Source organism: Dermacentor variabilis, chromosome 6, assembly GCF_050947875.1.
Source record: "Dermacentor variabilis isolate Ectoservices chromosome 6, ASM5094787v1, whole genome shotgun sequence".
Taxonomy (NCBI): Eukaryota; Metazoa; Arthropoda; class Arachnida; order Ixodida; family Ixodidae; genus Dermacentor; species Dermacentor variabilis.
In genome coordinates, this window is record NC_134573.1 from 6,353,702 (window position 1) to 6,369,091 (window position 15,390).

A 15,390-nucleotide genomic window follows, 5' to 3' on the forward strand; every position below is an offset into this window, starting at 1 on the left:
TCCGACATCATAAAAATTCACCTTGGTTCACACATCGTCTTAGTTGTCTTAATAATAAGAAAGAGACGTTTGTACCGCCAAGCAATGACCACACGTCTCCTATCATCATGGAACAAGTACAAGAATTGCGATAAAGAGTATCAGTCCCTCCTTAGAACAACCCGTCGTAATTTCTTCAGTCACGACCTGTCTACTATGTTAACCAATAATTCTCATAGATTCTGGCGCGTTATCAATCCGAGTTCCTATCCTGATACAGTACTAATTAATGCTGACGGACACCCAGTCACTGAAACTGAGTGTCCGCAGCTTCGGAACGGTGCATTTTCATCAGTGTTGACCAATGGAGATATAACTTCTTCGCCAATTTTAGAGCCATTGCCTAACATTTCCATGCCAGAAAGTGTCATCAGCGAATCTGGTATTCTTGCCCTGATAAAGAACCGCAAAACTACTACTAGCTCTGATCACCTTTGTTTCAAAAATAAGGTACTTAAAAAAGCTTCTGTAAAAGTTCTTCCAGTGTTATCGGCCCTGTTTTCACAATCATTATCATTTGGCATTATTCCTCATGACTGGCGAATAGCCAAAGTAATACCAATACTTAAATCGGGTGATCGCTCTGTCCGACTTAACTATCATCCTATGTCATTAACTAGCAACATATGTAAACTTCTCGAGCACGTCATACATACACGTCATCAACTACCTAAAAGACCATGACATCATCTTAAAGTACCAGCACGGTTTTCGCAGGGGTTATTCATGCGACACTCAGCTTGCCGGATTTACTAACAATATATTTTCCGCCTTTAACGAAGGATTCCAAGTTGACGCAGTGCTTCTTGACTCCTCTAAAGCTTTTCATTGCGTTCCTCATCACAGGCTTCTAATCAAATTAACACACTTTAATATTCACCTAAACGTTCTTGCATGGATTAAAGATTTTCTCTCCAAGAGACAATAATTCACCTGTGCTAATGGCTGTAACTCTTCTTCTGCTCCTTTAACACCTGGAGTCCTCAGGGAAACGTACTCGGTCCCCTACCCTTCTTAATTTTTATTAATGATCTACCCAAATGTGTCTCATCTCGAACCCGATCATTCGCAGATGATTGTGTTATATATCGTAATATTAGTAATGACGCTGACCGACTTTCCTTACAAACTGATCTTGATGTGGTGACCGCTTGGTGCTCCTCGTGGTTAATGTCTTTAAATACGTCTAAAACCAAGCTAATGTCATTTACCAAATATTGCAGTCGACTTCCTACCACCTATTTTCTCAATAATGCTTGAGTAGAACTTGCACCAACTTACAAGTATCTTGGCCTTCATCTTCAGTCTGACTTAACTTGGCATTACAATATTAACACCGTCTTAGCATCAGCTAACCGAGCACTCGGTCTTCTTAAGCGTAACCTCAAGCACGCACCTTCCCACTTAGAAAAACTTGCTGATATCACGTTGATCCGCCCAACAATGGAATATGCTTCTGCCATATGGGATCCCGATCAAGCATACATAATCAACAACATTGAATCTCTGCAAAACCGTGCTGTTCGCTTCATCTTTTCCGATTATTCGCGCTTCACCAGCGTCACATCGTTAAAACAACGTGCTGAGTTGGAATCACTATCTCGCCGACGCAAGTTTGCTCCCCTAACCTTATTTCATAAACTTTTATCACCATTCCACGCTTCACGATGACTTCTTTCCACCACCCCCTGCAGTTTTCCCGCGCCGTGACCCCGCTAACAAATTAAAACGCATAATGTGCCCCTCATCGCTCTAGGCAAAATCATTTATTCCTCGCACAATAGAATAGAATACCGTACCATCACGCAAAGCTACTGAAGTTAACTTACCATCTTTCCAAACCTTGTTGCAAGAAAGCGGTTAGTGGTAGCAGATTAGTTATTACTTATTGTTATATGCACATATTAACACATTATATAAAATGTTCTCGTGTTTTCATGACTAAGTGCATACACCCCTTGCTCATACATATTTATTTTATCTTTTGTGTGTATGTTTATTTGATGTAGTTTTGTTTCTTGTGTATATTTCATGTTTGTGCCACCCCCCCCCCCCCCCACTGTTTAGTACCCTCGCGTGAGGGCCCTTAGGGGTGATGTAATAAATAAATATCTACTTGCAACTTTTTAAGCCTGTGCGATACTGAATGAAAGTACGGAATAGCCACTACTCTTCTTTTGCTGTCACTGCTTTCTGTAATCACGTCCGCCCCCCTCGAAACGGACTTATTTAGGCGTTCAGCCACAGTGGCCACTGCTACGCTAGGATAAGCTGCTTCTAATAGGCGCTGCATTAAAACTGGCGCTCATTTTGTGCATGCAGTATCTCGTGAGAGAAGACTTAAGGCACGAGATGGCAATTCCGTTATTTACTACTTTGGAATGCTCGAATTGAAAATTTAACGACGGCTTCAAAGATCTTGGGGAGTTCAGCCAAGAAACGTGATTTTGTTCGAAGACCAAGGAAATCTCTAGAAACTGAATTACGTGTCGCTGAGGAAATCCCTTGGTAAACTTTAATCCTTCTCCATGAAGTTTAAATTGTTCACTTACTGAGGTAGCAGCGGAATCTAATTCTTCCCTATTGCAGGAAATCAGGTAATCATCAACGTAACAAAATATCTTGATAACGCAATCACCTAAGGCTTTCTCTAAGCAGCTGTCAACCTTACTCAGGTAAATATCGCTAAGAATAGGGGCAGCAATTGGGCCAATACAAATGCCTGATTTATGCAGAAACACCATCTCTCCACCCAATCAGCGCCGACTTTAGGTACATTGAAAAAATTTCCAGAAAAGCTCCCGTGGAAACACCGCATCTGTCAATAAAAGCCGACTCTTGCACTTGTTCTTTAATGCACTGATTTACAGTATTTAGTGACTCGTCATGCGGCAAGGAGTAATACAGTTTCGTCTCTCAAATGCTGAACTAGTGCCTGAGACTTACGCATGCGAAAGGGGTCTGAAAAAACTAGTAAAGCTAAGCTGTACTTTAGGTAACTAGCGACACAGACCTGCCACGTCTCTTTCTCTGACACTATAGCACGAAAAGGAATTTCTTGTTTATGGGTCTTCGCAGAGAAAAATATTTCTAAGTTGAGGGATTTCGCTTTCTTGGCATTAGAGACAACCCTATCAAGATTGTCTTGACAGGAGGTCCACCGCACATTGTTTAACTGCCGAGGGCTTGAGTTTTACGGGCTGTAAATTCTTTTCTATGGCTGAAATGTTATTTTTTTCTGAAAACATGTCATCTGGCATAATTACGAAATAACCTTGCTTGTCCGATATTACTGGTCAAAGTTTATGCTCCAGAAGGTAAATAACTAATGGTCAGACAGGGTCAGACGTCCTAAAAGGAGAATGTGATTGATTAATGCTTGCAATGCAATTTGAAATAAACCGTGAGCGTTCTTTTTCCGGGACGAACCTGGTTATGCAGCGCGGTATGCTTAAAACGTCAACGGGTTTTATGTCAAGCTTATTACAGTGCTTGAGACCTAAAGCAATTTTTTTCCTAAGGGTATCACTTACGATGGCGTCTCCAAGAACCAGTACGTTATTTGACGGTGAATTATTAGAAAGGTGTTCCATCCTCCACAGGAAGTCCACGTGTTGCTCGGCTAACTTCCGTTCACTTCACTTGAATACCCGAAAGACCCCATTGGGGAGGTATTACATAAGGGGTGGTTAATAAAATAAACATTAGAAACAGGCGTTCATGTTGAGATATGGGTGACAACAGCTTCGGTAAAGGCAGATAGGCTTGTGAAACGCCGTTCCAGTCCCTTGATGCTCGAATAAAAAATGATGCTTGAAAAGTGGTGCTCCGGGCACGTGCGCGTGCAACTTGAAGCGGATGACCGGTTCGATGAGATATGTATGAAGGGGGCGTGATGTACGGTGAGTGATTTAGGGAGCTGAAAAAAAAGTGAACGGTAGAGAAAGATGGTGGAAATCTGTCGAAGGAAAGAAAGCGTTTCCAAGTCAGATTCCTGTTTCATTGATCAAATGGCGATATCGTACGAATATGAAGATTGAATAAACACGATTAGTAGCAGGATTTTTCACAGCGTCAAGTGCATTTATGATATAAATTAGACGCGGGTTCCAGAAAGGCGATGCATAGTCAAGTTTCGATATTACAAATGATTTATAGGCCAACGCTTTTACTTGTTGTGGGGTATGACTCAGATGTCTCCTAAGAAGTCCCAGTGATCTATTACAAGCTGAGATGATGATAGTAGTGTGCAAGCGCCAGGACAGATCACCAGATAGGGTAACACCAATGTATTTGAATGATTGGAGTGATTCTATTGCCACATCAGCAGTGGAATAGGTAAAAGTGAGGGGGTAACTACAGCGAGTGCAAGACACGAGCTTTCATTCGCTGGGATTTAGTTTCATTAGCCAGCGATTACACCATTCTTGTACATTACTGAGATCGTTCTGGATAAATGTGGGGTAAGATGTGTTGGTAAATTTGCGGTAGAATACACAAGCATCTGCAAAGATACGAATGTTACATGAGACATGTGTTGGTAGATCGTTAATGCAAATTAATAAATGAAGTGGCCCTAAGACGGATCCCTGGCGGACGCCTGATGTTACAGTCTGCTAGAATAATGGTTATTAACAAAAACAAACTGAGAACGTTTAGTCAAGAATGTTTCTATCCACTTCAGTACGCCGGTGTGTAAATTTAACTGAGACAATTTTAGCAGCAAACTTTCTTGACATCATCATCATCATCAGCCTGGTTACGCTCACTGCAGGGCAAAGGCCTCTCCCATACTTCTCCAACAACCCCGGTCATGTACTAACTGTGGCCATGTCGTCCCTGCAAACTTCTTAAGCTCAGCCGCCCACCTAACTTTCTGCCGCCCCCTGCTACGCTTGCCTTCCCTTGGAATCCAGTCCGTAATCCTTAATGACCATCGGTTATCTTCCCTCTTCATTACATGTCCTGCCCATGCCCATATCTCATTCAGGCTTTCAACTAAGATGTCATTAACTCGCGTTTGTTCCCTCACCCAATCTGCTCTTTTCTTATCCCTTAACGCGACACCCATCATTCTTCTTTCCGTATCTCGTTGCGTCGTCCTCAATTTCTTTAAGAACCCTTTTTGTAAGCCTCCAGGTTTGTGCCCCGTGCGTGAGTACTGGTAGAACACAGCTGTTATACACTTTTATATTAAGGGATAATGGCAACCTGCTGTTCATGAACAGAAGAATCAATACCAAGAATGAAAACAACTGTGCTGCAGGACATGATGACATCAAACCTATGCCAATAATATCCTTTGCTGATGTGGTATCGCCCACGCTCTCATACATTAATAACTTAACTTTCTCTACTCGAGTTTTTTCTGAACAACTGCAAATAGCTCTTGTGTGCCCGGTCTTCAAAGGTGTTAATGACAGGGAAATTGTAAATTATTGACCAATATTGGTACTTCCAATGCTGTCGACAGTGTTTGAAAGTGCTATTAATATCAGATTACAAATTTTTTTCAATAACTATAATATCAGAAGTGAGGCCCAGTTTGGCTTTCAAATAGGCAAATCCACCGAACTTGCGTTACTCGATATTAAAAGTGAGACCCTAAATAATTTCGAGGGAAAGCTTTACACGCTGGCACTTTCGTAAATCATTCAATACCGTGTGTCATAGTGTGTTCTACAAAAACTGAATAATTACGGCGTCCGTGGTATTCCCGATAGGTAACTACAAAATTACTTGACCGGCCGTTACCAATATGTAGTTACAAATCAGGAGACATCCTCGCATGCTAAGGTTAACAAAGGTGTCCCAGAAGAATGTATACTCAGCGAATCTCAAGTTACTAAGGTATTCTCCATTAACTCTTATCCCCAATTCTTCCCTATCCAGGTCTCTGAATACCTTCTGTAAACTCACTGTGAATAGCATTGGAGAGATCGCATCTCCCAGCCGGACGCCTTTCTTTATTGCGATTTTGTTGCTTTCTTTATGCAGGACTACGGTGGCTGTGGAGACGCTATAGATATAGTTCAGTATTTTTACATACGGCTCGTCTATACCCTGTTTCCGCAATGCCTCCATGACTGCTGAGGTTTCGACTGAATCAAATGCTTTCTCGCAATCAATGAAAGCTATATATAAGGGTTGGTTAAATTCCGCACATTTCTCTATCACCTCATTGATAGTGTGAATATGGTCTATTGTTGAGTAGCCTTTACGGAATCCTGCCTGGTCCTTTGGTTGGCGGAAGTCTAAGGTGTTCCTGATTCTATTTGCAATTACCTTAGTAAATACTTTGTAGGCAACGGACAGTAAGCTGATCGGTCTATAATTTTTCAAGTCTTTGACGTCCCCTTTCTTATGGATTAGGATTACGTTAGCGTTTTTCCAAGATTCGGTACACTCGAAGTCCTGAGGCATTGCGTATACAGGGTGGCCAGTTTCTCTAGAACAATCTGCCCACCATCCTTCAACGAATCTGCTGTTACCTGATCCTTTCCAGCTGCCTTCCCCCTTTGCATAGCTCCCAAGGCTTTCTTTACTTCTTCCAGCGTTACTTGTGGGCGTTCCCTCCTCAGGTCTACGCTAATTCGAGTTCTTACCATTCTATGGTCACTGCAGCGCACCTTGCTGAGCACGTCCTCATTTTGTATGATGCCAAGGTTAGCGCACAGTATGAGCTCTATTTCATTTCTTGTCTCGCCGTTCGGTCTCCTTCACGTCCACTTTCGGCTATCCCGCTTACGGAAGAAGCTATTCATTATCCGCATATTGTTCTGTTCCGCAAACTCTACAAATAACTCTCCACTGCTATTCCTAGGCCTATGCCATATTCCCCTACTGCCTTGTCTCCAGCCTGCTTCTTGCCTACCTTGGCATTGAAGTCGCCCATCAGTATAGTGTATTTTGTTTTCACTCTACCCATCGCCGATTCCACATCGTCATGTAAGCTTTTGACTTCCTGGTCATCATGACTGGATGTAGGCGCGTAGACCTGTACAACCTTCATTTTGTACCTCTTATTAGGTTCCACAACGAGACCTGCCACCTTCACGGTAATGCTATAGAATTCCTGTATGTTACCACCTATATTCTTATTAAATTAATCAGGAATCCCACTCCTAGTTCTCGTCTCTCCACTAAGACCCGGTAGCACAGGACTTGCCCGCTTTTTAGCACTGTATATGCTTCTTGTGGCCTCCTAACTTCACTGAGCCCTATTAAATACCATATACTGCCATTTAATTCCTCCGATAGCACTGCTAGACTCGCCATACTAGATAACGTTCTAGCGTTAAACGTTGCCAGGTTCATATTCGAATGGCGGCCTGTCCGGAGCTAGGGATTCTTAGCACCCTCTGCTGCGTCGCAGGTCTGACCGCCGCCGTGGTCAGTTGCGTCGCAGCTGCTGGGGACTGAGGGCCGGGGTTTGATTGTTGTATTCACATAGGAGGTTGTGGCCAAGTAATACACCAGGTTGGCCAATCCTGCTCTGGTGAGGAAGTGCGTTACCGGTTCTGGCCACCGGGATCAGGTCAAATTCCAGGCCTGTTTATGCAATTTTATCAACACGCGGATTTTTTTCATCTTCATCATCAGCCTGGTTACGCCCACTGCAAGGCAAAGGCCTCTCCCATACTTCTCCAACAACCCCGGTCATGTACTAATTGTGGCCATGCCGTGCCTGCAAAGTTCTTAATCTCATCCGCCCACCTAAATTTCTGCCGCACCCTGCTACGCTTCCCTTCACTTGGGTTGGGATCCAGTCCGTAACCCTTAATGACCATCGGTTATCTTCCCTCCTCGTTACATGTCCTGCCCATGCCCATTTCTTTTTCTTGATTTCAACTAATATGTCATTAACTCCCGTTTGTTCCCTCACCCAATCTGCTCTTTTCTTATCCCTTAACGTTACACCTATCATTCTTCTTTCCGTAGTTTGAGTAGAACCCTTTTCGTAAGCCTCCAGGTTTCTGCCCCGTAGGTGAGTACTGGTATGACACAGCTATTATATACTTTTCTCTTGAGGGATAATGGCAACCTGCTGTTCATCATCTGAGAATGCCTGCCAAACGCACTCCGGCCCATTCTTATTCTTCTGATTATTTCCGTCTCATGATCCGGATCCGCCGTCACTACCTGCCCAAAGTAGATGTATTCCCTTACGACTTCCAGTGCCTCGCTGCCTATTGTAAATTGCTGTTCTCTTCCGAGACTGTTAAGCATTACTTTAGTTTTCTGCAGATTAATTTTTAGACCCACTGTTATGCTTTGCCTCTCCAGCTCAGTGAGCATGCATTGCAATTGGTCCCCTGAGTTACTAAACAAGGCAATATCATCAGCGAATCGCAAGTTAATAAGGTATTCTCCATTAACTTTTATCCCCAATTCTTCCCAATCCAGGTCTCTGAATACCTCCTGTAAACACGCTGTGAATAGCATTGGAGATATGGATCTCGCTGCCTGACGCCTTTCTTTATTGGGATTTTGTTGCTTGCTTTATGGAGGACTACGGTGGCTGTGGAGCCGCTATAGATAACTTTCAGTATTTTTACATACGGCTCGTCTACACCCTGATTCCGTAATGCCTGTATGACTGCTGAGGTTTCGATAGAATCAAACGCTTTCTCGTAATCAATGAAAGCTATATAAAAGGGCTGGTTAGATTCCGCACATTTCTCTATCGCCTGATTGATAGTGTGAATATGATCTATTGTTGAGTAGCCTTTACGGAATCCTGCCTGGTCCTTTGGTTGACAGAAGTCTAAGGTGTTCCTGATTCTATTTGCGATTACCTTAGTAAATAGTTTGTAGGCAACGGACAGTAAGCTGATCGGTCTATAATTTTTCAAATCTTTGGCGTCCCCTTTCTTATGGATTAGGATTATGTTAGCGTTCTTCCAAGATTCCGGTACGCTCGAGGTAATGAGGCATTGCGTATACAGGGTGGCCAGTTTCTCTAGAACAATCTGTCCACCATCCTTCAACAAATCTGTTGTTACCTGATCTTCCCCAGATGCCTTCCCCTTTTGCATATCTCCCAAGGCTTTCCTTACTTCTTCCGGCGTTACCTTTGGGATTTCGAATTCCTATGTCCTAATTTGCCTTCCATTATCGTCGTGGGTGCCACTGGGACTGTATAAATCTCTATAGAACTCCTCAGCCGCTTGAACTATCTCATCCATATTACTAATGAGACTGCCGGCTTTGTCTCTTAACACATACATCTGATTCTTGCCAGTTCTTAGTTTCTTCTTCGCTGTTTTTAGGCTTCCTCCGTTCCTGAGAGCATGTTCAATTCTATCCTTATTATACTTCCTTATGTCAGCTATCTTACGCTTGTTGATTAACTTCGAAAGTTCTGCCAGTTTTATTCTAGCTGTGGGCTTAGATGCTTTCATACATTGGCGTTTCTTGATCAGATCTTTCGTGTCCTGCGATAGTTTGCTGGTATCCTGCCTAACGGAGTTACCACCGACTTCCATTGCACACTCCTTAATGATGCCCACAAGATTGTCGTTCATTGCTTCAACACTAAGGTCCTCTTCCGGAGTTAAAGCCGAATACCTGTGCTGTAGCTTGAATTGGAATTCCTCTGTTTTCCCTCTTACCGCTAACTCATTAATCGGATTCTTATGTACCAGTTTCTTCCGTTCCCTCCTCAGGTCTAGGCTAATTCGAGTTCTTACCATCCTGTGATTACTGCAGCGCACCTTGCCGTTCAAGCCGAAGCTTGTATTGTGAGACCGCATGCGCGGCACGAATCGTGTTGCAGTTTCTAGAAGGCACGCGGGCACCAGCGTTTACCCTGGAATTTTCGACAATTCACGTATGAATACCGACGCGCTTGACCCGTAGATCTGATTTCTGACCATCGCCGACTTTGCTCTCCACCACTCTTGTGCCTGAGTATAAGTTGTTTTGCTAGGCACAAGTTCTCCTAATAAAGAGTTAATGATGTTATTCACAGTTGTGGCTACTGTGTTCTTCACCGTCACTAAAACTTGACAACAGCTGAAAAAAGCATGCATTTCGGCAGTAGACTTGACTGTTCCTGCTGAACGGCTGGTCTTTTCTCCTGTCACGTAGAACGGCCTTACTTTCTCCGGCGTTTTGCACACAAGGCAATGGCTGTGGGTTCGCCGGTAAAACTTTAACGCAGGTGATGGAGCGCTTGAAACACAAAAGGAGGCACATTGGACGCACAGGCGCTTCAGAACTTTGAACACAAAAACCGGCCGCAGTGCTCCAGGTTGTCGGTTGCATCCTTCGCAGCCTAGGTAGAAAATTTAATGACACTATTTGGCTAATGGATTATTGTTGAAGTCGGCATCTAGAAAACATCGGTGCATGCTGGACTCGCTGGCGAAACACACAGCCAGCATTGATAAAGCGCGCTGGCAAGCAGTGACATCGTTTGTAGGTCATCAATTGACCTTCACGCTGGCGTCGACACGTACAGTAGAGGCAAAAATTGTGGCTTCCTGCACCTGTGTAGCGTTGCTATGTTAGGCACAGCTCATCCGGACGGAACTGTGTTCAAAATGCATGTGATTACTGAGAATGTTTTCATGATCTAGTAAGGCTTTCTAGCGAATTTCTGAACTTCTTTCACGCCTGTGGTTCACCATGTGTGAAGCTTATCGATCACCCCCTCGCAGAGCACAGGCGGTCTGGTCACATTCGAGGACGTGGTGAACGTTCTTCCGTTCGGCAACACGCTCGTGGTGATGAACGTGAGCGGGGCACAGTTGAGAAACCTCCTCGAGCATGGTGTCCACCGGCACGACGCCAAGGGAGAGGTGGCACCCGCGGAATTCCTCATCACCGCTGGTAAGTTGCGTGGATGAGCAGGTGTTTCCAAGTCTTGTAATGTCATGCACGGAAATATATCTCTTACCACGCTAACACTTAATAATGAGGCATTTTTCACATTTTCGCACCTGTAAATTATTCGCTATATCTATTAACATAAGTTCATCCATAAATTAAAGTAAAAAAAGTATATAGTCATATCATAAGAAGCCAACAAACACTGACACCAAGGACAACCTAGGGGAAATTACTTGTGCTAATAAATGAAGTAATGAAACGATAAATTAATGGAAATTTAAGTGGATGAAAAAACAACTTGCCGCAGGTGGGAACTGAACCTTCGCATTTCGCGTGCGATGCTCTACCAATTGAGCTACCGCCGCGCTGTTTTGCCATCCCACACACACACACACACACACACACACACACACACACACACACACACACACACACACACACACACACACACACACACATGCACATATATATATATATATATATATATATATATATATATATATATATATATATATATATATATATATATACATATATATATATATATATATATATATACTGAATCACCATTTAGTGAGTTGATACATTTTTACATGTCCATTGGATGAGAACTATTAGGAAACTTCACACACTTTCTGGTATTTATGCTCGGATCTAAGCATTTCCTTTTCACGCCGACTTGGATTACGGGGTATGTGCCGCTCTTACCGCGGCAACTCCAGCGGCAACTCTAGACACTGGATACGTGATATGGGTACTTGAGTCACTGGATGTCAATGCATATGTTCTGCCACTGCATATGTGGCTCTGGACAATGCTATTGTGTGTGCTCCGTCTTTTAGGTAACCTATTCGGCACTAATTTGCGCCACTGGGCGTGTGCCATTTGTGTAGCGCTCTTCGTTGCACCACTGTGACGGCACCTTCGGTCACTGGAAATGTGCCACTGGGTGTGTGCCGCTCTTCGATGAAGCGAAGCGCAAGAGAACAGCCCCGTTGCAGTAGACACCTCATACACGATGCGTTCTGGTGGTGGCAGTACGGTGTGCGACTACATTACTTGAATGCTAATTGCATTTATATAAATAATGGTCGCGGCCTAGGATGAAATACTAGTGTACTTGCGCATTTAACATGGTATTTCGAATGCCTTCCATGGCTGACATTCACTTCGTCTTGAACATCTTGAAGGGGCAGCGCAAAAAGACGATGACAGAAGGCAGGAACACACAGGACAGCGCTGTCCTGTGTGTTCCTCCCTTTTGTCATCGTGTTTTTGCGCTGCCCCTTCAAGATGCTCAACCTGTACCAACTCGCCCAAATGTCGATCCTTCTTCACTTCGTCTTCTTCTCCAGGAGGCCGCGGTCTCGCTCGCTGACCACGAGCCTCCTGCCCGTGCCCGAGCTTTCAGACCGAGCTTTTAGCCTCGTGAAGCATCTGCCCGCCGCATACTTGCCCTTTGAAGGCGGGGTACGCTTCATTTCTTACTTAAGATGGAGTATCAAGTGTCGGGGGAGGATATCTCCCCGGAAGAGGTTACCCAAGATCAAGGCTGGCAGTCTGCGGGGGCCAGAAGAGTTAGCGCCAAAACGCGCACGGCAGACACTAATGCGCCATCGCCCCAGCCGGGAGCGCGCCGTGGCAAATCAGGCGGTGCAGCGCTAAAATCCAGAGTTATACGAGCGGGACGAATGCTCTCACTTTCTTGAGATGACATCAAGATTGTTGTCAGGCTGCGAGGTGGACTCAATATCTCCAAGATTGGCGTTGTTACGGTGGCTGACGCAATACTCGCCGCCGCTGGCATCAGTTAGAAAGATCTATGCCAAGATACTCTATGCCCGAATCTACAGCAAAATATTATGGTTGCCAGTACTCCCAAGCGCGAGAACGCGAACCGCTACGTTCGGATCAGGCAGATGCTCATCTCGGGCAAAATATATGAGCTCAGTGCCTACGAGACGGCCCCGCACTCCACGTGCAAGGGGGTGATCCGCAATATCCCTCTTCAAGACGGCTCTGACGTCATCGATGCCAAGATTGTCAACGCCAATAATCCACTCGCCTTAGCAGCGAAGAGAATAGCTCAAACCGGCACGGTCATCGTCGCGTTCGACGGGCATCGTGTACCGAACTTTGTCAGGTATGGACCGTTACTCATGCAGTGCTCATTCTACCGCAAGCAAAGCGACGTGTGCTATACGTGCGGCCGCCTCGGTCATCGCGCCGACGTGTGTCCCAATCCAGGTGACGCTATTTGCCGTGGCTGTGGCGCCCCTAGTCCCGATGAGCAGCATCAGTGTACCCCCAAGTGTAAACTCTGTGGTGGCCAGCATCTCACGGCTAATAAGGTCTGTGCTCAAAGGTTCAAGATCCCATACATCGTGCGTCGTCGTCGCAGTGAGCGCGCCAAGATGGCCGGTGCCGCGTCACCGTCCCCTCAGCGGCGCTCGGACACTGCGGAACTCGTCCAGGCTTCGTCCACTCCGGGTGCTCAGCACAGAGGACGCTCCCGTTCCAGGGGCCGCTCGAGAGTCCGTTCCGTATCCAGGGGCCACTCCGCCTCCAGAGCACGTTCCGGATCCCGCCGTGGATCCAAAGGACGGGCCTGTTCCCGGGGACGCTCCGGTTCTCGGCCTCGCTCCAACTCCAGGCCGGGGGGCGACACGTCGAGGCGGACGAGGTCCCGCTCCCGCACGCCCACCGCCCTTAGAAGCAAGTTCACGCTCTCCTGGGCCGACTAGGTTCGAGGGAGACGTGAGGGTCCAAGAGGTGACGACCCGCCTCGCGATTCGCACCACGCACACGAGCTCGAGGAGTTGCGACGAGTTAACGAGGAGTTGAGGAAAGAAAACGCGCAGGTTAAACAAGAAATGCGCAGACTAGCTGCAGAGATGGCGGAGATTAGGACGCTCGCGCTTTCACCCTCCTCGCCGCAACCCGCTTTGGCCACGGTCGCCATGGATACGTCCGAGACATCCCACGCGGCTCGCGCGCCCAAACGTCGAGCGGTAGAGAACAGAGAGGAAGACGAGACAATAAAATTGTTCTCAGAACTCAAGAATGCCTTCGCCAGCATGCAGGCTAGCTTAGCAAAGCTCCAGGAAGCTATAGCGCACCAAAAGATGGGCTTAGGTGCACTCAGTGAACTGATAAGCAAATTAGAGGAGGTCAATGCCAGGAGAGAACCCAGCCCCGCTCCTTCGCAGGTCGCAGCACGACGTCATGTACTAGCACCACCGACGGAGAGCGCGATTTTCAGGGCCGTTCAAGCCTCCTCTCAGCCTAGCCATGGATAGTGCGGACGAGAACTTTAGTATCTGGCAATGGAACTGCGGAGGGTTTCCCAATAAGAAGCCGCTTCTGCAGCAATATTTAAGAACTCTCACGGTTAAGCCCCAAATCATCGCTATTCAGGAAGTTGCAACTTGTACTCCTATCAAACTCGCAGGTTATCTGGTAGCATCCTCCCATTCAGGAGGTAGGCGAGTCGCTACCCTTGTTAACAAAAGGTACCATTGCCTCTCTCGCGACCTCGGCGCAGTTGGTGACGGCATCGAGTACGTCATGACTGAAATCCTCATGAACCCACCCAGAAAGGGCCTCAGAAGAAACAGCCTCTTTATCCTCAACGTATACTGCAGCCCCAGCTTCCGCAGGGCGAGGGGGAACTCTCTCTTCAAGAGGGCCGTCAGCCTGGCCGGTGGGCACCCCCTTGTCGTCGTCGGGGATTTCAATGCCCCACATAGGGTGTGAGGGTACACCTATGACACGCCCAAGGGACGCGAACTGTGGCAGACTGCGATGGAGCTGGACTTGACCCTTATCACCGATAAGGACTTCCCCACTAGGAGAGGCAACTCCGCATGCCGGGACACTACCCCAGACCTCTCTTTTGTCAAGAACGCAGGGCAGGTCAAGTGGGTCAACACGGCTCTAGACCTCGGAAGTGAACACTACGTCATCGAAGTCTCCCTCCCGATTGCCCGCTATAAGACGAGGAAATTCAAGCTGATCGACTGGGACGTGTTCCGCAAGGTCAGAGCCGAGCGCGCACCGATGGCCGAGACAGATTTGAAAGGTTGGTGCAAAGGGATCAGGGATGACGCCGCGGCGGCAACTAAGGAGGTCGTCACTGAGCTTGACGTTGGCGCATTTGGTTGGCGCAGCAGGTTGGCGCATTTGCTGGAAGCCAAGCAAGCCCTCCTCACGAGATGGAAGGGGCAGAAGCATAACAGGAGGCTCCGCAAGAAGGTTTCGGAGGTTAACAGGAAGATTAAGCAGCACTGCAAGAACCTGTGTAGGCAACAATGGGATGAGCTCTGCGAATCCATCGAGGGTCAGCTCAGATTAGGCAAGAGCTGGGGTCTGCTCAAATACCTTCTCGATGAGGGCAGCACCAGATCCAGCCAGAGACGATCCCTCGCGCGAGCCATCCACCTCGCTATGGACTCTATCCCAAACGAGTTGATTGTCGTCAGGCTCATAGACAAGTATCTGCCGGTCGCGGATAGC

The 15,390-nt window shown here is 46.4% G+C and overlaps 1 protein-coding gene across 3 annotated transcripts in view; it reads left to right on the plus strand.

The window, feature by feature from the left end:
* Positions 1–15,390, plus strand: part of LOC142584592 (protein 5NUC-like) — a 761,070-nt gene that overhangs the window by 563,190 nt on the left and 182,490 nt on the right. For all 3 annotated transcript variants that reach the window (XM_075694708.1, XM_075694710.1, XM_075694709.1), the window contains one exon: positions 10,704–10,875. In XM_075694708.1, the coding sequence (XP_075550823.1) occupies positions 10,704–10,875 (172 nt within the window). The remainder of the gene's footprint in view (positions 1–10,703; positions 10,876–15,390) is intronic.